This window comes from Juglans regia, chromosome 11 (genome assembly GCF_001411555.2).
Source record: "Juglans regia cultivar Chandler chromosome 11, Walnut 2.0, whole genome shotgun sequence".
In the NCBI taxonomy this organism is placed as follows: Eukaryota; Viridiplantae; Streptophyta; class Magnoliopsida; order Fagales; family Juglandaceae; genus Juglans; species Juglans regia.
Window position 1 is genome coordinate 2,121,099 of NC_049911.1, and position 25,302 is coordinate 2,146,400.

The 25,302-nt window shown below is 37.5% G+C and overlaps 1 protein-coding gene across 3 annotated transcripts; it reads left to right on the top strand.

Moving 5' to 3' along the window:
• The first annotated feature begins 505 nt into the window (after positions 1-505).
• LOC109008080 (protein ALWAYS EARLY 2-like) lies at positions 506-23,911 on the top strand. Of its 3 annotated transcripts, none has more exons than XM_018988038.2 (19): positions 506-733; positions 2,027-2,148; positions 2,545-2,643; positions 2,941-3,003; positions 3,939-4,016; positions 4,824-4,992; positions 5,946-6,211; positions 6,306-6,678; positions 7,594-7,659; positions 7,813-8,096; positions 15,343-15,654; positions 15,736-15,914; positions 16,013-16,295; positions 19,309-19,515; positions 20,426-20,578; positions 21,029-21,172; positions 21,277-21,489; positions 22,049-22,339; positions 23,501-23,911. In XM_018988038.2, the coding sequence occupies exons 2-19, from the start codon at positions 2,044-2,046 to the stop codon at positions 23,663-23,665; spliced, it is 3,450 nt and encodes a 1,149-aa protein (XP_018843583.1). In that variant the 5' UTR covers positions 506-733; positions 2,027-2,043; the 3' UTR covers positions 23,666-23,911. The 3 variants fall into 3 exon arrangements, with proteins under 3 accessions (XP_018843583.1, XP_018843586.1, XP_018843585.1); XM_018988041.2 differs by having other exon boundaries at positions 21,029-21,139; XM_018988040.2 differs by having other exon boundaries at positions 2,548-2,643.
• The last annotated feature ends 1,391 nt before the right edge of the window (positions 23,912-25,302 follow it).

A 25,302-nucleotide genomic window follows, 5' to 3' on the forward strand; every position in this document is an offset into this window, starting at 1 on the left:
CTAACATATTTATAAATTATATATAGTCATATTTACAAATTTAAAATTACAATTTAAGCCTAAAAATATATTTTTAATCACTTTTAGACCTAGAAATAATTTTTGAACTTAGTGAATTGTGGTCCATTATTAAAATGGACGGGGAGTAAGGTTTTCTTGAGAGTGGAAGTGAAAACCCCACCCCTAGTCCATGCGGGGTGAGGGGCGGAGAGGAGGCTACCATGCACCGTATGGCCCACATGAAAGAGAGAAAAAAATGAAATTGGGCCAAAAGTGTAAATAAGAAAACACTGCGGGCCAAAATGATTCCCGAAACCTCTCTATGATATGAGATTTGTCTCCTAGGAAATTTCAAATACATAATCTCTCTCACGTGCCGAATCCACGGAACACAACTCAATCCTCACCGTACAAATCCCCGGATATGGCCACGTGTACGGTGACATTCTTCTCCAAATACAAACCCCGTCCTCTCCCTCCTTGACCTCCCTTTCAATCACCTCTCTCTCGCTCTCACCAGTCACCCACTGCCCAAAAACCCAATTGGCTCACTCTCCGCCTCCTCTTTCTTTTCTATATATAAATATATTCAAGTTTCGCGGCAACTTTGCTCTATTATTCTCTCTCTGTCTGTCTCATCCACTTTCTGATATTCTCTCTCTCTCTCTCTCTCTCTCTCTCTCTCAGTCTCAGTGCCTCTCTCTCTTTATGGTTGAATTTGACTTCGTGACCGGTGAGATTACAGTCTCAGACCTTTCAATTAGGATAAAGTTGATGATTTTTACGTTTTTTCGTTTGGGGTTTCTGATTTTGCGAACTCTTGTTGAAATTTTGATTTTTTTTCGAAGTGTTTTGGCTGTTTGGTAGAAGTAGTTTCGAAAAGCTCTCTCTTTTTTTTTTTTTTTTTTTGGGGTTGGATAGTCTTTCGGCTATTCAGAGAGAATTTTAATTTGGGTTTTGTTTTGGTAGTGTATGTATGGGGACGTTCTTGTGAGATTCGGTTCATTGGGTATTGTAGAGGTCGAGTTTGCAAACGTCTATGTACGGCATTGGGTTCTTGATCTATTGTTTGGAGCATTTCGCAAAGTTAACTTTTTGGGGGGTCTGGGAGGGGGTCAATGGCGACCATTGACTAAAAAGAAAAAAGAAGAAGAAATCTTTTTTTTTTCTTCAAGTTTTGTCCCTATGGTTTTTAGATTACTACGAAATTTGAATTGCGATTGTCACTTCAAAGTGTTGTGGTTGTTTTCTGGAAGTGATTTTGTTAAGCAGTTCCTTTGAACTGATATCTTTGGTATAATGCGGTGAATCAGAATATGGGGTTTTGTGCGTACGGTTTGGTTCATCTGGGTGAATAGATCTTGAGTATGGGAATTCAGCCACTGTGAACTGTTGCATTAGGTATCTTATGGAGAATTGGAACTAGGTTTTTGTGCGTGCTGTTTGATTAATTTGGGTAATTGAAGCCTCAATTTGGTTGACGATTCTGAAAGTGGTTCTGGAAAGCAGTTTCTTTGAGCTGATGGGTTTACTTTCTTGTAGTGAATCTCTATCTCGCATTCAGTATTGAGAAAGAAATACAATTTTTTATTGCTACATAAACATTTACAAAAATTCAAATTTCTATGGTCTAAATTTGTCTTTTGCTAACCTTTTTTTATTCAACTGGGGTTTCAATTTGAGTTTGATTAAGAAAATACTTATTTGAAACTTGGAAGAAAAACCGTATAGCAGAAAAGTTTTTTTATAGGATTATTAAAAGCTGTACTGTAAAGTTCTTCTACGCGTGCTCCTATTGTTGATTTTACGGGGTTTTTGCATAATAGATCATTTGGGGTATTGAAAAGCATGTTGGCATGATGATATATGACTGAAGTATTATTTTGTGGAAGAATTAAATTTTGGTTTAAAAAATGCTCCTATTTCCGTGGTTAAATGTTCTGAAAAGTGGCATGTGCTTCTTGTTGATGTGATTTAGTAGTTAAGGATATAATGCACTAATTTTGATATTGTTTGTCTCTGATAGATAACTAAGGGTTTTTAATGGCCCCGGCAAGAAAACCTAAAAGTGTGAATAAGCGATTTTCTACTATAAATGATGTCACTCCAGAGAAAGATGGTAGGAACTTGGGCAAAAGTTCTCTGCGGGTAAGTCTTGTTTAGGTTGGGAGACCTTGATTGAAATTTTCTGAAACCCTAGTGCTAAAATTTTTCTTTGATCTTTATCTGATTGTCTATCTCTCTCTTGTTTTGGTTACATTTCTTAACCAAACTTCATGAAACGTTGTTTTGAAAACTAAAATAGAGATATATTTTACTGCTTTTTTTTTTTTTTAATGGGAAGCATATATATATATATATCTTTTGAGGATCGTAAAAGCTTTGAGGTAACAGACGGGTAATTTGGATGAGATAATGGCAGAGGGGTATACATGTGGCCAACCCTTAATTAGTGTATGAGGATATATAAATGAGTTGAGTTTGAAGCTTTAAGATGTGAGTTTTTATTCCTTCATTTTTGTTGTTGCTGTATCTTATGCACAGAAGAAGAAATATTCCGATAAATTAGGGCCTCAATGGAGCAAGGAGGAGCTTGGGCATTTTTATGAAGCCTATCGGAAGTATGGGAAAGACTGGAAGAAGGTATGCCTTTGTTTTATACTGTGATTCTATTTGCTCTTTTGGAATTTTCTTAGTTTTCCAAGTTGTTTGTGCTTATATCACATAAATTAACTTTACTAACCAAAAATAAAGTACTTTTTGTTTATGTCGTGAAAATTGATACCTAACTTGGGTAAGCATTATTGGGAAAAAATCTTCTTGCCTTTTACCTCATGAGTGTTTACCATCATAATATCTGTTCTAATGAGTAAATTTATAACGTGCTCCAATTTCTTTCTTGTTTTTTATTTTTTTTCATCGTCTTCTCTGCATATACAGGTGGCTGCTGTAGTGCCTAACAGATCCATCGATATGGTAGAGGCTCTCTACACTACAAACCGGGTTGGTGGTCCACGAATGCCAGATTAATTTCTAACTAGAATTTGTTAACATCCATATTGGTTTTATGTAATTAGGAGGGTTATGGGGTTTTGTCCAAGTGTTTCTTTGTCACTCTACTGTCTTTTCCTTTCGTAAGCAGTGAATATGTTTGGTTTCATGCAAGTCACTTTTTTGGATTCAAGCTCTATTTGCAGCTTTCTTGTTCACTCCGTTTCTTGGTTCTTGATGTAATTGATATGAATGAATTTTGAAATAATTATCAGGTTCTATGACCCTGTTTTTACTTATAAAAAAAAGGTTCTATGATCCTGTTTTGATGTATCTTTTGTTTATTTCTTAAAAATGTCACTACTTTGTTGTTGAAAGAATTCTTACAAATTTAAATTCAAAGGAGTGTTGCATTTGCTTTAATCTGTTTAATTTATTCCTTTTGAATTCTGGTTATATAGGTTGGAGCTAGTTTTTAAATTTGGTTAATGATTAGTTTGTATTTTCAACATCAGTTCTATTAGGTCCTTGACATTATGCTAATACATTTTTAGGAATGTTGGTCATAAATTCAGAAATGAAGTTGGTTTGTATATACAAGTAATTTGGCCAAAAACAGCAACTTGTGCTTAAGAAGATAGGTGACGTATTAAATTTCGTTATAAATTTGAATATTTGGAAATTTTTTTCCAATTGGAAATTAATTCCGTAGGTGGTGTTTTGTCCTGTCTTGATGTTTTTAATGTCTTTCTACTGCCCCCCATCCGTTACTAAATGCCATCCAGTCAGAGGTTTCATGATACAAGTTTGCAACAAAAATATGGACTACATATATGGCCTTCTGCAAGTATTTTAGTTCTAATTGTGGGAATTTACTTTATGAATTTTGATGGTACGTGTCTTTAACTTATTGGCATTATTCACTTTCTTATGCTTTTGGTTTTTAGGCGTACTTATCTTTGCCAGAGGGTACGGCTTCCGTGGTTGGTCTCATAGCTATGATGACGGATTACTATAATATCCTGGTGAGAATGGATTTAATATATCCTCTGTTCAGATGAGTTTGGCTTCTTTAATATCAATCTGGTCCTGTGATAATGTTGTCAATGATATTGTAAAAATTGAGTTTCATTTGGCTTAATTTTGGTAAAAGATAGATGTTATATATATGAATGAAATAGGCATAGCCCTTGTACACAGGAAGTATACATAAGAACTCCTAATTACATTCTAAGAACGATAAATTAAAGACAACAAATCCTGGACACGATAAATTAAAGCAAATATTTGTTATTTACAAATTAATGGTGCTGGGTGGGCATGATAAACACCGATTTGCAGGATTGGGTTGTTGTATTAGTTTAAGAATGGAAGTTAATTAGAAGCTAGTGTGGCATGTTGGCTCCTATACAACTTAAGCACCTTAATTATTTTGAAGAAGATAAATCTATTCTCTCTGAACTGGTAAAGGCCCTTGTGTTTTAGTGACAGTAGATTGTGACTGCAATCCTTTTATGAGGTGTTATTTTACGCAAAATAGCAGTGGATGTATATTTTATTCATTGTCTTCTGCGTTTCTGGTTATTAATTACTGAACAATTCCTAGTTTAATTGCAAAATTCTTCTATCTTTTATTGGTTTGTAGCTCCTAAAGCCATCTCCCCAACTGCCACCTTGAGATTAAACACCAGTGATAAGTTTTATGCTAGTGTTTGGCCTTTGAATCACATAGTCATGAGATGAATCATCATGTATTTTTTGTGCTATGTTAGTGCTTCTTGCAATTTTTCACTTGGTTTGTTTGAATCTTTATTTCATGGAATAAACAACAGGAAGAGAGTGATAGTGAACGGGAGAGCAATGGCGCTTCACCATCTTGGAAACCTCTGAAACACAAGCGGCGGAAAGTTCAGCTTAATGACTCAAAAGACATTTTCCAGTCTCGGTCAATTGCATCAAGTGATGGATATTTATCTCTGCTGAACAGGAGAAACTGTGATGGTATCATTTAGTTACGTTACTATTGAGTAAATGTGTTGGACTCTTGCCAGTGTTTTATAGATATGTTCATATGCTCGTCATATATTTTGGCGGTGCTTGTTACTGATCAAAAAAAAATATTTTGGCGGTGCTTGTAATTTATTCTTATTTCACTTATATCAAGAGGAGTTTTGCTATATGGGGAATGGGTTGTTAAAAGAATATTCACTGCACAATCTTTTAAGGAAGAGGCCAACAAAGTGGTTCTTTCTGTTTTGAATTTTATTGTGGAAAAAAGTGGAATATTTATATTGAAAATGGAACTTTATTGGATAGAAGGCAAGAGGATGAAGAGGAGAATGTTAACAGCAAATGCTTTAAAGAACAGATTGAGTATGACTAACCATATCCTGGAATTAGATTGAGAGTGGAAGGATATGAGTGTCATTTCTCCTGCAGGTTTGCAGTATCATTCTGATTAATTAGAATAAAGCTAAAAACCTTTAGGGTTTTCAAACAGCTAGTCTATCATACTTTATTTTGTTTTTTTGTTTGTTGGGTGTCTTTGTTGGTTTGCATTAGCATTCCCATTAATTAGAATAAGAGTAATGCTTGATGTAGTCCTAGGTTTTGCAAAGTGTGCCCACTCATTTTGAAAAAAAGTGGGGCCACTATTAAAAAAATAATTTTTTTTTTCATATGGGTCCCAAATTTACCCACATTTTTCAAATGGAGTGCGCGGGATTTGCATACCCTAGGACTGCAAATATAATTTCTCTTAGAATAGAGCAAAACTCCTTATGTGTCAAGCAGCTAGACTTTTCCTGCATTGCTACTTTTTTTTTGTGTCTTTGCTGGTTGTAATTCTGTCCATTTTGAACTCTACCTTAGAATTTTGTTTTGTACAATTCTTATGACCAGAGAGAGATTTCCTTCCGAAACATTCAACCGTTGATAAATTCAAATTACATTAGGTACCCAGCCTCGTGCAGTGAGGAAAAGGACACCTCGGTTTCCTGTTTCATTTTCACATAAGAAAGACGTTGCAGAAACTTATGCTTCACCAAGTAAAAGAGGCCGGAAGTTAGAGGTTGATACCAATGAGGACAAAGTTGCACGTGTGGCAGCATTGACATTAGCTGAGGCTTCACAGAGAGGAGGCTCTCCCCAGATTTCTCAAACATCATACAGAAGAACAGAGCATATAACATCCTCACCAGCTCAGAGCTGGGAAAGAATGGTATTCACAACTCACTTACCTGTCCTGCAAATACCTTTTACCTTCCTTCACTTGCATGTGACTTATTTTGTTAAAATTCTTTGATTTGATTTAGCATGCACAATCTGACATGGCTCATGCCAAGCTCCATGATGCTGCCATTGATGAAAACTGGGTGGTAAGTAGTATAAGAAGCAGGGGAGCTGAAAATGGAGATTATGCAAGAGATACTAGCTCCTTGATGGATATGGAAGGTGTAGGGACTGTTGAAGTTCATAAACAGGGGAGGAAGTTTTACAGAAAGGAGAAAGTTGAAGACATTGGAAATAATCAGTATGATGATGGTTGTGAAGCCTGTAGTGGTACTGAAGAAGGAATTAACTTTGGTTCCCTTCAAGGAAAAGTTGACATAGAAGTTTCAAATACAAAATCTGAGCGATTCTCTGTACATGGTCAAAGGAAGAGAAGCAAGAAACTTTTCCTTGAAGGTACTTCGTTACTAGCAATTGCCTTGTTTGTAGGTCATGGCAAGCATTTATTATTGTTCTTTTAATACCCTGTTATGTGGATGGGGGTCTCCGTAGTATTGTTATATATATGTATATAAAAAGTTTTAGAGAAGAAAGTTGAGTTCATCCAATGTCCACTCACAATCTTCAAAGCTTCTATTGTTCCTTTACCTCCAGACAGTAGACAATGGGAGTTATTCTTTTTCTGGTCTTTCATGCTATGACTATTTGTGCACTTAACTCCCCACTAAAGCTGCCATAATGTCTTTGGAATTTAAATTCTAACTCTTTGCTTCTGTAGTAGAGTGAAATTGATGCTTGTATCCATTTCTAGTTCCTAGATGATGATAAGTGTATTCTTTGTTTACTTTGGCTATGCCTCTTTCCAATCAATAAAACTTTATTCTTATTTTGAAAAAAAAGTAGAGTGAAGTTTTTTTTTTAATATATATGTGTGTGTGTGTGTGTGTGTGTGTGTGTGTGTGTGTGTGTGTGTGTATTCTGGAATGTGGGAATAGGTTATAACTTAGGAATAAAAAATGGAGTTGTGGCTCGACATTATGGGATATATGTGTTCCGTTTCCTGATATTTGGAAAACTCCATATCAATATATCAGGAGCTATGTATGAAAAGTATCCCCACTATGTTTAAAACCGAGGGAGAGGCATTTATCTATAAGTTTTCAAAAGAAGCTTTGTTTGAACGCCAGAAGAATTTGGGCAAGGTTTCTGGACTCTCAATCAGGAGATCCCAGTTTTGAGCAAATTGGTCTCTGATATTTAATAAGAACCAAAATTAAAATTTTTAGGCATGGTTGAATGCTTGCTCTCAACTCAGTTAGATGTATAGATGTTCCTAAGATGTTCTAATGTTTTGGTTTGTTCTTCTTGTAGATGAAACTACTGGCTTCCATGCCCTGCAGACATTGGCTGATTTGTCTCTATCCACAATGGAATCTGGTAAGTGTTTTATGATTATTCTATAGTTTCTTTGGAGTGTGATGCTGTGCATGTGTAAGTGCTCCCGACTGTCTGTAATTGTTCTTTTAAATATGTTTCTGCAAAATAAATGATTTAATCTCTTGTTTCTTGTTGTTTCCTTGTTGGACCTAGAATCATCAGTTCAGTTGAAGGAAGAAAGAATAATTTTTGATATGGATTATAAGTCCAGTGCACCAGAAGCTACATCTACAAGCCACCATGAAGACAAAAATATACTATCAGGGGCAAAAGAGAAGGCATTAAATGCAATCTCTAGGGTTGATGGCACAACCTCCAAGATGTCAAAACTTGTGAGGGACTCATCAGTTGATGTTATTGTTACTTCTGAAGCAAAAGAACAGCTTCAGCCTGTTGATAAAACGTTGAAACGAAAGCGCAAGCCCATGATATCAAAGGTTATTGTATTTACTTAACAAAGTTTTTTCTTTGTTTACTTCTAATGCTCTGTAAAAAAAAAAAAAAAATCATTCTGGAGGTTCCCTTTGCCCTGGGGAGGGGGAGGGGGAAGGTTGGGGTTGAAGGATTTTACTTCTCTAGTGTATAATCTCTCTCTCTCTCGATCAGTAAATAAGAATTTTATTAATGAGAACTAGGCTTAGCTTAGGTGCACTGGACATACAAGAACAACACCTAGGCTTGATTGGCAAGGATACAAGGAATTCATGAGCATTCTGGCCATTGAAGTCTAATACAATTGACCAATGGAGTAAAGTAATGAAAAAGAAAGCTCTAAGCTTCCATTGACCACTTGCGATCTTCAAAGCTTCTATTATTCCTCTTGTGATACCCCATATGATATGGATAAGGGTAGGTGGTGTATGGGATCCCACATTGCTTGGGAAGGAGAAGTTCTTGCTCTTTATAAGATTCCAATGGGACTCCAATTGTATCATTGACTAGTCTTTTTAGAGTATAGGCCATATGGTTTGAGCCTTCCATTGGGGCGTTACACCTCTCCCTCTAATGACGCCACAATAGGCAAATGGGAACCATCTCCCATATGGCTTTGATATGCGAGTTATAGCACAAGCGTCTTCTAGGAAATATACTACCCTTCTCGGTATTACCCAAGCTATCTCCATTCTAGCAAAGAATTCATTCCATAAAGTTGTGGCCATCTCGCAATGAAGAAGTAAATGTGGAAATGATGCAGTCTTCCCACTCTTTTTGCACATGCAACACCAACCCCCTATGATGATGATCTGGTGTCTCTGTAGGCTGTCTAAGGTGAGGATTGTCTCCAAAAAAGCTGTCCATATGAAGATAGTTGCTTTCAGGGGCGTCTTAGTCTTCCAAATACTCTTCCACTGGAACGAGATGGTATTGTTCATGATAATAGACTGACTGATTGAATGAGCGAACAGAAAACTTCCCTTTCCTTGGACGGATTCCAAATGAACTTATCTGCCTCTCCCATTCTCACTCTAATAGAATAGAAAAGGTTGTAGAATTCCGTGAATGCCTCAACTAATCTTGTGCAGCTCTGAAGAAAGTGACATTCCATTGAGGAATATCACTGGACAGCTCTAGAAGATTAGCAACTGAAGCTTCCTGCGACCTTTGAGACCATAAAGTCCCGGATAAACTTCCTTGAGAACTTGATCAACATGCCATGGGTCATGCTAGAACTTGATTCCAGATCCATTGCCCACCTTGAACTGAGTATGTCTAGAGAATATATCCCATCCTCTTCTTATGCGTTTCCAAAGCCCCACCCCATATGATCCGCTCCACTAACTTGTGCACCAACCACCCCAAGCCCCACCAAATTTGGAGTCAATGACAGCCCACCATAGAGCATCCGCTTCTAGATGGTATCTCCACAACCATTTTCTCAGTAGGGCCTTATTAAAGACTAGGAGATTCTGAATTCCCAAGCCTCCTTCTAAGATTGGAGTGCATACCGTGCAGTTGACCAGATGGAATATAAACTCATCCATTCCTCCACATAAGAAATCACGTTCTAGCTTCTCTATACGGTAAGCCACCTTAGTGGGCAGTGGGAATAGAGACAAGAAGTAGGTAGGCAAGTTAGAAAAAGTGGTTTTAATCAAAGTTACCTTTCCGTCTTTAGACAAGTACATCCGCTACAAACTAGCCAACCTTCGCTCCATTTTTTCAATTATCTCATCCCATATAGCTTTTGGCTTGAAGGAAATACCTAGAGGGAGACCAAGATACTTAATAGGTAAAGACAAAACTTTGTGCCCGAGGATCGAAGCCAAATTCTCCACATCAAGAACATTGCCCACCGGAACCATCTCTGACTTTGCTAAATTTACTTTCAAACTAGAAACAACTTAGAAGCATAGGAAGAGAGCACTCAAACCATACTACATCCCGATGATCTAATGAATAAGATGCAAGTCCATCAAGCTTTAGCTTCCAAGTTAATAATATGTTCAAAGATTCTGGAGAATTTGAGGTAGGCACTCTATTCACCACCATCATCTGAACGACATTGTTCATCCTCTGTGAATTAGCCACACAATCAAAGAACTTGGTGCACTTATCCCCCTCCCTCAACCATAGAGCCGATTTTTGTCTCCAGGAAATTACTTCCATTAAGGAAGTCCTTTCCAAGTCTACTGTGACTTGTGATTTGCGTGCTTTCCACTTTTTAGAGGGCCCTTACCTCCTCGAAAACTTCTAAACCATGAAGTTCCTCTAGAAGGGAATTATTGTGAGATTCCACATTGCCAAACACATGCTCATTTCATGACTTCAAATCGTTCTTCAGTGATTTGAGCTTTTGTGCCAAGATATAACTTGGGGTACCGTGGAATTGGTAGGAAGACCACCACTATCTAATTCTATCCACAAAGCCTTTAGATTTCAGCCACATTTTCAACTTTTAAATAGCTTACCCTTCCATTGATACCCCTGTAGTCAATTATAATAGGGAAATGATCTTTAGCACAACTTGCCGCTTGGGAAGTCGTTTTTGGATTAACTTGGGATAATGTGCTTCCCAATCTAGGGACACCAGGAATATATCAATTCTTGACCAAGAAGGCCACTTCCGATTGCTAGACCAAGTGAATGTGCCACCAAGAAGTGGAAGAGTAGATTGTGCTACGAGATGGAGTTAGAGAAGTTCACCCTAGTTGAGTTGAGATATTTTTGCCATAATCTTTCACTTGGAAACTAAGTGACATTAAAATCTCCACCAATACACCATGGTATGTCCCTTAAGTTGCAAAGGCATGCCAATTCATCCCACATCAGTCTTCTCAAGGTATTTTAGTTGGGGTCATAAATGCCCGCAAAGGCCCACAAGTATCCATCTGCCACATTCTTAAATGGATAGCCATCGTGAATTCCCCCACACATTCATCCATTTTTCCCACCATTATTTTATACCACAACCAATACCCTCGTTGATGACACTTTCAACGGCAATTAAGACCAACCCACATGTTGACAACTCCACAAGCTTCTTATTGTGCTAAAAGGAATATATTCCTGCTTGATCTCCATCAAGGTCGCCGTTGCTTTCTATCTCGAATCCAAGGTCGCTGTCGCATTCTCCGTATACTGCGACTCTTTCTATGGACACCACTATGTTATTGCTTGTTGTTGGCTCCACCATCGGTGCATTGTCGTCCATTAGTCCGGCCACCCTGTCACTATCTCCTCTCGATGAGGTTTTGTGCAAGCCGTAACTGATGATTCAATGTTGGCGCTGCCAATATTGCAGCTCCAGAGTATGAACCCGTGGCAAAGGAAGACCCGAATCCCCCACCAACTTTGGGTCGTTGGGCTAGGCTTGTCTTTGACTTTCCTTTTTGGGCCTAGGAGAGGCGCAACCCACTTTTGTTTCTCATTTTGCTCTTCTCCATTGTCCCACAAATACCCAGGCATAGGGCTTTCTTCAGGCCAAGCTGCTCTACATTCAGGCCCAAGCCCATGTCTATGGTTTGTAATAAACTGTTGACCACCCCCTTCACTTTCAGCAGCTCTGTTGTAATACTATCGAGGGTCACCTGCTCAGTTGCTTTTCCCTTGAACAGTAGGCCACCATCCCTTCTAGTGTAACGTTTGAAGGCAAGTGGCGCAGCAGGCTTTCGGCGTCCCTTAACAATGGTCATCTCCTTGTCCTTCGAAGTCATCTTCTTTGTGCATCCCCGATACACCTCCTTGTCTCTGTTTTTGGGTTTGCAGAACAAGGCATGGTGTCAAGACCGCCTCCGTTTACGACTTGGCACTACCTTTGCATGAGAACCCATCGTTGGCTTTGTCAGTGTGAGGGCAGGAGCCCTTTTCAAGTCCACGCTGTAACAAGCCTCATGAGCCCCTTTACCAATCTCAGCCAGCCCTTTCCCTCCACTTCTGCAGGGACAATGATAATACCTCTTCTCCCCTCACCACTGTATTCCACCAAGATCAGATATCTACCATAATCATTTGAACCACTCTGGGCTAGGTAAGCTTTACTGCCAACACTAGAGGTTGTAACAAACTCCTGCTCTCCAGCCAGTCGAGAACAGTCCTTCAAAGTCTGTAGAACCACTTTACTATGTAGACATTCAAAACCATCTCTTTCCTTACCTTCCTGCTACATTCTAAAATGCGAATCGACCTGCCATCCTTTGCCATAATCTCAACCACTTCTGTTGCTACAAGGACCTGTTTTGAGTAACCTATCTTAAGAAAAACCACAAACTCGCTGCTACCAAACTAGAAAAAGACTCGCAACGACAACGACAATCAGCGGGAATGATCATCAGGAAAAATGGAAACTCATACGGCGAGAATTGTTTAACCCTCCATTTAAAGCAGAATTCTCTCCCACTCTCTCTCTCTCTCTATATATATATATACCTGTATCTATCTCTCGCTCTTTAAGACACCCCTGCATGTACACATTAACTCTCTCTCTCGCTCTCTCTCTATATATATATATACACTTGTATCTATCTCTCTCTGACACACCCTTGTATGTACTCATTAACTAAACATTTGAATCTATTTCTCTATGCTGAATATGTGAATCTCTATTTCTCTATTAATTGATTTAGCGACAAGTGAACTCTTATCAAATTTGCATATATATTTTTTTTTATCAATAAAAGATAGATATTATATATATGAATGAAATTGGCATAGCCTTGTTACACATGAAGTATGCATAAGAACTCCTAATTACATTCTAAGAACGATAAATTAAAGACAAGAAATTTTGAACACCATCCCCATGTAAAAAGTTCTTGTTGATTATCTTTTAAGTGCCCTTGAAGACACAGGCACATGAGCAAGTGTTTTTTTTTTTTTTATTACTACAAAAATGTGTATTATCTTTGAAGTTGATATTTAATCGTGAAGTTACTAACAACTCTAATTGAATTGAGCTGGTCCCAAACAGTGTGATGTCAGCTTGCTGTGAGCTGACGATTTTACAAAGAAAATTTAATGTCTATCAGGTGAAAATGAGAGTTGTGTAAAGGTTGCTTACCTCTGTTACAAAGATACTTTTACAATGATGCTTTCTATATCTAGATAGTATAGCAGATAAATAGATAATGTGTACAGTAAATAGACTCTTCGTGTACAGTAATAGACTTAATGTGTAAATAGCAGCTAACGTGTATAGTAAGACCGGCAGCAATTAAGCGCTGAAATGAGTGCTCGGTTGTAACCCTTTTCTATATAAATGAAGGAAACAATGGAAATAGGTATTTAGACCAATCTTAACATGGTATCAGAGCCCTTACTCTGATATTCATCTCTGTGAAAGTATCTTTGTAACATACACGCAGGACGTTATTTCAAGGCCTCTTTTCACATGAAATATCTTGGTCCCCTGCTGTATTTTCTTGGCCTTGAGTTACAGCTTACTCCAACTGGTATGTTGTTACACCAGCACAAATACACGCAGGACGTTATTTCATTGGGTGGTCTCCAATCGGGTAACTCTGTTTTTACTCCCTTGGAGGTAAGTCTTAAGCTTCGTCAGGAAGAATGGGAGCTTCTATCAGATTCATCCTTATATTGGCAGCTTGTTGGGAGTTTGAACTACTTGACGATTACTCGTCTTGACATTTCTTTTGCTATACAGCAAGTTAGTCAATTTATGCAAGCTCCCCAACATCTTCATTTTGCCGCTGTCCGTCGCATTATCCGATATTTGAAGGGCACCTCTACACGCAGGTTGTTCTTTCCTAAAGAATCTTCCTTACATTTGGTGGGGTTTAGTGATGCTGATTGAGCCGGATGTGCAGATACTCGTCGCTCTGTTACTGGCTGATGCATGTTCTTAGGCAATGCACTCATTTTTTGGAAGAGTAAGAAGCAAGATAGAGTTTCCAAGTCCTCTACTGAGTTTGAGTATCGTGCTATGTCTTCCGCATGCTCTGAGATCATATGGCCTCGTGGGTTATTGGGTGAACTTGGTTTTTCTCAGCTACATCCCACTCCTCTTCATGCTGATAATACCAGTGCTATTCAGATCGCCGCTAATCCTATCTTCCATGAGTGTACGAAACATATCGAAGTCGATTGTCATTCTATACATGAATCATTTGACAAACATGTGATTACACTCCCTCACATTTCCACTGAACATCAAACTGCAGACATATTCACTAAAGCTCTTTATCGGCACTGGCATCAGTTCTTGGTTGACAAATTGATGCTTCTTGATCCACTAGCATCAATTTGAGGGGGGATGTTACAGAGATGCTTTTTATATCTAGATTGTATAGCAGATAAATAGATAACGTGTACAGTCAATAGACTCTTCGTGTACAGTAAATAGACTTAACGTGTAAATAGCAGCTAACGTGTATAGTAAGACCAGCAGCAATTAAGCGCTGGAATGAGTGCTCGGTTGTAACCCTTTTCTATATAACTGAAGGAAAATAATGGAAAGAGGTATTCAGACCAATCTTGACAACCTCTATCCCACAACGGATTTCAATTTAATTAATATAGTCCAGAGGTGGTATTCCTTACTAACTGTAGACTTGACCATCTAAAATAATTTTGGTTAGTTTTCATGCTAAGTTCACAAGACAAGATGACAGTTGGTAAGTATGCTGAACATGGCGAGTTGAAGCTACTTTAGCAACAAAAGAAACCAATCTTGTGGAATGTGATTGTTTTTTCATGGCATCATCAGTTTAAATGCTTGTATTCTATGTTTATTAGAGCCACAGCACTTTAAGTCGACAATGGCTTTGTTTACATAGAAAGTAAAAAGTATCAAGTTATCCCAATTCATTTGACAGTATAAGTGAGAGGAGGTTGTTAGATTTTTCATATTAGAAGGAATACTTTTTATTGATAATGGTCACTGAATTAAATGGTGTTTCTTCCTTCACAAGGGATGGAGGTTAAGGTCCCAGGTTCTATCCCATGTAAGGGCACACATTATTACGTATCTGGTTATCCCAAAGTATACTTGTTTTCAGTTAATCCTTAAACACTAAAACATAGATGCACAAAAACAGAAATGAGACAAACATCTACATGTATATATGTAATATGTCTTTCTTTTGTATTCAAGAAGTCTGGTTGTATACTGGATGTTGAGTGAGGTCTACTGGGGGCATATGATTGCTAACTCTCTTTTTTCTTTCTTATTGTTCTTGTTAATTGAAATGATAGTGTTTTTTCTCCATTTTATATGCATGTTTGTAGGTCTTAGCTGAAGAAGAGAATAAACCAGTGGTCAAAGCTAAACGCTCTGGTCAGAGTTTTACCTTCTCAAAACAATGGAAATTGTCAGAAGGTTCCTTGGATATTGATCATCGAAGAGTGGAGGCCGATTTAGCTGTATCAGCTGAACAAATTCCTTTGGCGAACCATGTTAGTTTATCAACTAAACGACAAAGGAGGCGTAAAATGAGTCTACCGAGATCATCAACCGCTAAAGAGACGAAGTCTTATGAAAAATTTTTGAAAAATAGACTTAAATACTCCACCTCATCACATGACAAAGCCCTCCTAAAAGTAAACTTTCCCTTCCTCTTAATATTTATATCTTTTTTGAAGCTTAGATCTACATTTATTTTTTTCCCATTTAAATTTCAGGAAAAGCTTTCATGTTACCTTTCATCTCGTATGGTCCGTAGATGGTGCACTTTTGAATGGTTTTATAGCGCAATTGACTACCCTTGGTTTGCAAAAAGGGAGTTTGTGGAGTACTTAAATCATGTTGGACTGGGGCACATCCCAAGGCTCACTCGTGTTGAATGGGGCGTCATAAGGAGGTATTTTTTAACTGCACGGACATTTCATCAGAGTTGGCTTATAGCATGGAATTATTGAAAACACTGTTGACATGTATTGTGTTTGGTTATTAATGCAGTTCTCTTGGCAAACCTCGGAGGTTCTCTGAACATTTTCTTCATGAAGAAAGGGAGAAACTTAGGCAATATCGGGAATCTGTGAGAAAACATTATAATGAACTTCGTGCTGGTATTAGGGAAGGACTTCCAACAGATTTAGCCAGACCTCTATCAGTTGGACAACGAGTAATTGCACTTCATCCCAAAACCAGAGAACTTTACGATGGAAGCGTGCTCACAGTTGATCATGACAAATGCAGAGTTCAGTTTGACAGTCCTGAGATAGGAGTTGAATTTGTCATGGTAGGGTTTTCTTTTACACAAGTTCATTCCAATTCTTTCCTGGTTGGTCCATATTGCCAGTTTGTGGGGTGTCTTTGATGCTGTTATTTCTATATGTCATTACATGCATGTGCACATATTATTTGGTGAGCACTGACAATCTGAACTCCAACTTTGACTCCAACTCTGACTTGTCGGGGTGGAGTTGGAGCGGAGTCGGATTTGGGCTTTCAGCTTTGGACTTCTTTTTTCAGCATTGGGCTTCTTTTTTCAGCTTCACATTTAGCCCATTAAAAAAGAATATTTTGTGGGCTTTGAAATATCAATTTTTTCGAAAAAACTAAAAAATAAACCTAAATCATTCACTGCTAATTTACTTCTATACTAAAATCTAACTTATTTTTATACTAGATTTATACTATAGTGTCTAATTACATGTTATTATACTATAGTATTACATGTTATTATATTATATTAGTATCTAAATTATTTATAACTTATTTCTATACTAGACTTATTTCTAGTGTCTAATTATATGTTATAATATTTTAGTAAATTTTTATTGTGTTATTAATTTATTATACTAGACTTATTAGTTATTTCTATACTAGTGTCTAATTACATGTTATTATACTTTAGTAAATTAGTATATGTGTTGTTAACTTATTATACTAGACTTATTTAAATATTAGTGTCTAACTTATTGCTATACTTGATTATATATGGTAGTAACACTATGATATTTACATATACTAAACTATTATTAGTCTATTTATATTATAGTATAAGTACATTATTTTATAATAATTAGCTCATACTAGTATATTATTGAATTTAACTATATAAGTTCTAGTTATATGACTATATAACTATACTAGTATATATGATAAATATATAGATAAATACATATTTTTATAACATATGTACAATATCGAAGTCGGTTTTAGAGTCGGAGTCGGAGTTGGAGGGCAAAGTCAAAGTCGGAGGATAAGGTTGTAGTCGGATCGGATCGGAGTCGGTCCAACGACACCTCCGACTCCAACTGAAAAATTAAAAAGAAATCCGACTCTGATTCTGTTTTGTCGGAGTCGAAGTGGAGTCAGATTATTGGATTTTTGCTCAGCCTTACATGCATGAATATGTGCGTTTGTGTATGAGAGAGAAACATAGAGATTGAAAGTATTTTTTTTTTTACAAGTAATAACTATTTTATTAAAAGGGCAAATGGTGCACCAAGTACAAAGACCTGTGTGGGAGAAAGTCATCTAGTTAAAAAGGAGAAAAAGATTAAAAAAAAAAAAGTTGTGGAGGTGAAGCCCATTAAAGTCTATAGAAGCTGTACAAAGGAGGAGAGTGTTGAAAAGAAGGTCTTGAGCACCTCCATTACCTGTTCCCAATCTTTATCATTCATTTCCCTCCAGACACCATATGAGGCATTTAGGAACCATTTTCCATTGTTGAAATTTGTGTGTTGCCACCTAATCCTCTCCAAGAGGAAAAAGGCCCACTATGCTTTTGGGCATGACCCAAGCCAGACCCAATGCCACTAAAGAAATCCATGGTAAGAATCTTTCCTAGAGAGGTTGTTATTGACTGGTGTTGCATGTGTAGAAAAAGTGGTGAATCAGGATTACAATTCTTTTCCCTAGAGCATTTGGAGGACTAAAACTCCTTTAAATGCAGCTTTCTTTGTATGGACAACTTCCATGGGGACAGCTTTCTTTGTATGGACAGCTTTCTTTAAATGCCGGATCATTGTTATTCAGCGTGTTGTATGTCTAGAAAACTAGAGCATTTGGAAAACTAAAACGCCTTTAAAGGCAGCTTTCTTTGTATGGAAAACTTCCATGGGGAAGATCCTAATCACGAACAACCTACAGAAATGCCGGATCATTGTTATTTAACGTGTTGCATGTCAAGAAAAAGAGCAATTTGATGGATCATTTGCTACTTCATTGTGAGGTTGCTAGAGCCCTATGGGTTGAGTGCTTTTGGAAGAGTTGGGTTAGCATGGGTTGTGCCTGTGAACGTGGTTGAGCTTCTTACCAACTAGAGAAAGTCTTCACAGTATTCCACAAAATTGCTTCAGTCTTGAAGATGTTCCCCATATGCCTTTTGGGGTGCATTTGGAAGGAATACAATTATTGGAGTTTTAAAGATAGGGAACATTCATTGGAGGAGCTTTTTTTTGTCAGTAAAGATGAACTTTATTTACAAGAAAAGTAGGCATAGCCCAAGTACATGGGACATATACAAGAGCAACACCTATGCATGATTGTCACTGCTGGAGGAGCTTAGATATCGCTTTTTCAATACGTTATTTATGTGGGCATTAGCTATCGATTTTAATCGGCTTGACTTTCATGATTTTTATGTATACATTTCTTCTTCCTAGCTAGGGTTTTCCTCTTGTATATGTCCTGTGTACAAGGCAATGTTTACTCGTCTTTTAATATTAATAAGATTTTTATGTATGAAAAAAGTATTCTCCCTTCCTTCGAAAAAGCATAATAGGGGTTTGAATTCTAAGTGATTGGAAAGGTTGTAAGTTGGTTGTCATTTATTGTTTAAGCCTTCAAAACTTATACTGAGGATGGTATTTTGAGGGGATTATGGGAAGCAGAGTTTTTAACTTTTTGTTTATGTACATTTTCTTTTTTACATTTATGTTTTGAATGAAGAACACATGGTCCATGGACTATCACTATGTTGGTCAGAACATTGTGATTTTGTTTTATCAAAGTTATATTTTTCAGTTCATTTATTATATTTGGTGGGTTTCATATTTGTCCATGTGATGGTTTGCTCTTTATTTCAATCTTATTTTCATAGCAAAGAAATTGCAGTCCCTAGTTGGTGTTAGGCGTATTCTTTGTATACATCCTGCGTAATTGGGCTATGCCATCTTTTTATTAATAAAGCTTTAATTTTACCTATCTAAAAAACGGAAATTGCAGTCATCAGTGAACTGTTTATCTGGTATAGGATGATTCACATTCTATCCTTCTCTAATGACATGAAACATTCATTACAGGATATTGATTGCATGCCTTTAAATCCATTGGATAATATGCCAGAAGCTCTTAGGAGACAAAATTTTGCTACTGGAAAGTTCTCTCTTATATCAAAGGAGCCACAAATTAATGGACATCTGAGTTTTGAAGGATCTATGATGATTGCTTCAAGTGGTCATATGGAAAGGGTTTCAAGCCCCGTGAATTCTATGCTAAAGCAGGGAAAGGTCAGAATGTTTACCAAACACAAGTATTTATTCACTTTTATTTTGATTTTTGCACGTCAATATTTAGATTATTTTTGTCGCTTGGATTTTAGAATATTGTGGTGAGGGTTCAAATGCCAAGTTTGGTGACTAAAGTATATGCCTCTTGACTTCAGAGACTAACGGATATATGAAAATTGTAGATTGAAATTGAAATCTAAAGTAGGTAGCAGGCAACAAGTTCTTTTTTCCCCTGCTTCTGCAGTGATACATTGCACATGGCACGCTCAAACTACCTTTTACCCCTGTGCATAGTACAAGGTTGCTTGAAATCCTGACCTATTACTGTAAAGTCAGTGGGGATGCTCCCAAGATACCCTTAAACAGACTGATTGTTTATCAGGGTCTTGTACAACACTATTTCTGCAACCCAGTTTTCATTTACATCAATCAAATTAGCATAGTTTCTTCTTTTATTCTCTATTATACTTGTAACGAGGTTAGTCAGGACAACTAAATTGACGAACTGTTCTAGGTTGGTCCCTTTTTTTGCACAGCTTAAAAAGTATCTTAATTGGTTGCACTTGCACTACAACTTTGGTTTCAATGTCCTTTTCTTTTTGCAAAATAACAGCATTACAGGTAAAACTAAATATTATCTTTACTGAAGTTAATATTTAGTTTGAAGGCTTTTTGTCTGTGATTGGGCTATGCCTATTCTTCCTGTGATCCCTCAAAGCATTATTTTAAGCTCAGGCTATACCTTTTCTTCTAAAATAACAGCATTATATTAGTTTATTATTTTGAACTTGGGCTATACCTATTCTTCTGTTAGTATGAATAAAATCTTTTACTTATCGAAAAATTTCATTGCCTGCTATAGTTTGAGCTTAAATTTTTATAGATCTAATTGGCTCTAATATTTTCACAGGTGGATGTAAACCGTGCTGTTTCACAAGCTAAGGCAGCAGCTATTGATGTCATTCAAGTTTCCAATAGTCAACCTTGTATGCTGGCCCAGAATCAAGCTAGGGAAGCTGATATAATAGCTCTTTCAGAAATGAATCGTGCTCTAGATAGAAAGGTTATACAATTTAGTACATGTGTGATTGATCATGGATGTGTAGTTCATCTAAGAAGTTAATGCTAGTTGAATGGTTGAATTATTCTAATTCTCACTTATACCATGCATTTGTTTTCCTTCTAACGACTGTTACTTGATGAACCTATCTTTGAAATTTTCTATTTTCTTAGCCATATCAACCTGACATCTTTTAACATCTGTGAGATTGAGTTCATCTTTGTTTCTGGCGAACATGCCTAACAAACTTATTAATTTACAGAGAGCTATCCTTTATTTCCTAAAAAAGTGGACATTGTAGCCTTATATATGTTGTTCATCCACTCAAATATCAGGGTCGGCCATGCTATTATTTATAATAGCATTTGTCTTGCACTATATACAGATGTTTTTAGGAATCTGACCTCTTGCGTATGATACTCATACTGAGGCTTTTCTGTTGCTTTTGTGTAGGAAGCATTATTGATGGAGCTTAGGAGCACAAACAATGATGTAGTGGAGAAACAAAACAATGGAGACTGCTCTCTAAAGGATTCTGAACCTTTCAAGAAGCATTATGCCATGGTACTTGTACAGCTGAAGGAAGCCAGTGGCCAGGCATGTGGCTTCCATGAATTTCACTAGGTTTTGGATCTTTACATCAAATGTACTATTCTCTGTGTTGACATTGAAGCAAATTTGATTATTGTTCTCACGTGCAGGTTTCTTCTGCTTTGCTTGATCTAAGGCAGCGCAATACTTATCCAGGAAATACCCTACCTCCTTGGATGAAGCTTCCAACCAATTCCAATGTCCATTGTGGTCTTACAAGTTCTGATAACTCTTCTATATCTCAAGAATCAGCATCTAGCATAGTTGAAATTGTCAAAGGCTCAAGATTGAAAGCACATACAATGGTAGATGCGGCTATTCAGGTATGAAGAGCTTCAGTACTCTCTCTCTCTCTCTGGTTGTGTACTAGTGTGTTTGTGCACTTATTGGTGTGCTCGTGCACACGTGTCGCTATGTGGGTAAGTGGGTGGATGGGAGAGATGAACTCGTTATCGGGAACAGCAAAACAGACTGATTGCTTACAGAAGCTTCTGCAGAATTTACAATCTGAAAGAACTGTGTTATCTTTTTCTTTCACTCAGTCTTTTATTTCGTGTGACTAAGCACCAAAGATTGATCTTTTATTGGAGGACCCCATATTGCTATTCAGTAACGTTTATGCTCCAAATTTGGTTTGTTGTTGCCAAATATGATATATGATGTTGGCGTGTAGCATATATTGCCGTGTCTATTTGTGGGTCACAAGTCCTGGTTTATGGCCTGGATCAACTGGTTCTTACGCAGCTATATATTGATGTATTTGAACGCATTATGCATCTTGACTTCATTTGTTTGTTTACCTTACAGTCTAAGCATTTATGTTTTATTTTGAAGAGAAAGCAGTTTGCCTGATAATGCTTTATCATGTAATGTTCATCTCAGGCATTCACATTGAGGAAGGAAGAGGAAGATGCTTTTGTGAGGATCGGACAAGCTTTAGATTCTATTGATAATCAACAATTAACATCCAACTCTAGGGTACCAGTGATCAGATGTCAACAGCAGGACAATGGCAGTCTAGGTAACCACAGTCAGATGGCTTTCTACACGTCAGAGCCCCTTGTTACTAGCGATGCATCTGTTAAAAGGCTGGGTAATGATTCAAACGAAATTGAGGCACAAATCCCATCTGAGCTTATCACTTCCTGTGTTGCTGCATTGCTCATGATACAGGTAATTTGGAGATGATATTTTAACTTAATGTATTCAAGAGGCGAGTTCTCTTCCTCTCACCCTGTGCCACACATGTATTGGCGTGTGAATTCCGATAAAACAACATAGAGAACTTTCTTTTTATAGGCTTTGATTTGCCTCCGCCTCTGTCACGGAGGACAGTTCCGATGCCTGGCTAATGTTGTCACATGGTAAGTACTCAGACATAGGCCAATGCCAGGCTACTGTTATTGTATCTCAAGTACTGAACATCTCATACGTCAAAGAAACTCCACGTGCCCATTGGAACAGCTCTACCGAATGAAGTCTTGTATCTCCACCTTGTGAATTATGTTGTCTTGTATTGTTTTATTACTAGGTCAAACGTTTTGAATAGTTTATACTGCAGCTGTGAACAGCTGGTAATGGTCTAACACCTTTAGTCAAAACATATCAGCTCTTATCGTCATATTGCTTGATCTTTGATGCATTTGGCCAATGCATCTACCGCTTCCTATTGTCATATTGGTTCTATTTTTCAGTCAATTAGTTTCGAACCTATCCTTTCTTGAACATTATGGGCAATAGTTGAAGATCTGCCAAAAGCATCTACAGCTTTATTTCTGTTTCAACTAGTGTGCTTTTCCTCAAAATTGCAATCATTCCATTTCCCTTCTCTTGAATTTGATGGATAACAGATGATGCCACAAACTCCCGATCTTGATCTTTAATGCAAGTGGCTGAAATCTGTGGACTATTCCCCTTGTGGATTGTAAACATTACTATTTTTTGCTTCTATTATTTTGATCTTTACTATGTTGCATTCAACAGGCATTTAAATTTTAATAATTCATTTCGTACTGTGATATCATGAGGAATTTCTTGGTCGTGATCAGTTAACTTTATCTTGGTACTGCATTCAATAAAATTGAATTATCTTAAAGCTACAATATGCACTTTTTGGTAGACTAGTGCTGATGTACATTTTTACACCGTATGATGTACTTAAAGTAAAAGAATTGTAATATATATATATATATGGGGCTTTGAAAAGCTTGTAGTAAATGTAGCTATGATCATGACTAGTTACTGTGATTTTTTTCTTTACTTGCAGGTTTACGTTCTCTCTCTTTATTCTCATAAAAGCTTGTTATACTGAGTGTAATTTCTCGTAACATGCAGACATGTACTGAAAGACAGTATCCTCCAGCTGATGTGGCTCAGATATTGGATTCTGCTCTCACAAGTTTGCACCCATGTTGTCCTCAGAACCTTCCCGTTTATAGAGAGATTCAAATGTGCGTGGGACGAATCAAGACCCAAATATTGGCTCTTATACCAACTTGAATATTGCTATGCTGTCCCTAATTTGATCTGTTCAATTAACCTTGTAAATATTATGCTAGAATTTTGATTTCATCCCCAGTTTTGCCTTTTTCTTTTTGGAGTTATCTTTTGTGATCAAGCTAATTGGGATTAGCACTTCCACTAGCGACAGTTATTTTGTAATTCAGCTTAATCTAATTTATATTTCTTTGTGCCAAGCTAATGCATATGTTGAAAGGAAAATCATCCAAATATGAAGCTCTGATTACTTGGCAACATGTAAGCCTTATTGAGCGTCATGATCATTGTCTTACCCCAGGATTGTATTACCATTACCATCTTTTGTTTTCTGTGCATTGGGCAATGGTAGGGGGTGAAACCGAGGGCTGGAGCCCACCTGCATACGTATAACCTAATCAGACATAAACCTCTATTTCTCTGATAATGCATATCTTAAAAGAGAATTCCTTAGGAACCGTCAGGCTGGTTTTAGTCAAATAACAGCCTCCAAATCATATAGCAACACGTAGAACTTCCACCACACTTATCCGGAACCAACACTACATTGAAAACTCTCTCTCTCTTCACGATTTCAAGCTTAAGAGCCCTCGCACGCTTGCAATCTCTTATTCTCTTATTCACGATTTCTCAAAGCTGATTTGAGCCCCACGAATTGCACCCCCTCAAAGCCTTTTCCGTCGCGTCTCAGTCCCCTCGCACCCTTTCGAAGCTCAACCAATGCCGCGTCTCAACCCCTTCGCACCTAAGAAATGAAATTGATTGAGTTTGTTCATGGGCTGTTGTTGTCTACCATTATGGATGACAATTTACGGAGAAAGTTTGTAATAGCTACATAGTAGTCTTAATAATTACAACCACGAGCCTTGCAATGTATGGTTTGTACGTAGTGAATTTGCAAATGTATTACACAGAGTGTGGAATAAGATGTAGGAATGAGTGTAATTTATGGTTTGTTTAGGTGTTTCAAAGAAATCAGCTTCCACCCACCACCATTGTGACATTTAATCAAACACATACCTGAGTGTTAGCTATGAAATCTGTGTGGGTAATTGGTTGCGTCGGCATCGAATTGAGATTAGGGCAGTGCAAAGAGAGGCAGCGACAAAGAGAGGGGCAGTGTAAATAAGAAGGAAGAGGGGCAGCAAGGAAAAGATGGAGGTGCGATTTACAGAGGGGCACTTGCTCGGCGTCGGCTTCGATGTTGGACTGAGATGCTTGCGTCGGTATCGGACTGAGGTGGTGTAATGAGAGGAAGCGAGGAAGAGAGGGGCAGAGAGGGTTGGTCTCGAAGGGAAAGGGCTGAGAGGGCATACGACTCTTTGATTCTCTGTGGGTAAGCGTATTCAAAGTACCGTGTATTTTCCTATGTGGCATCAGTTGAGTAGATGGCTGATTTAGTGGGATTCTCAGCCCAATTGCTGGGAAGCGGTTCTCATCTTAAAACGTATGTAGCTGTTTCAGTGTGGAAAAATTATATTAAGCAGTCTTACACAATTTATTTTTATTTTTTTCCTCAATAGCTGTGTATAGGACTGCTGAGTAGAAGAACTCTTCTAGTGTAATTGATACTTGGATGTTCTAAGACCAAAAAATGATAATTACAACCGTGAGTGTGTAAGCGCCGCACAATCACTTTA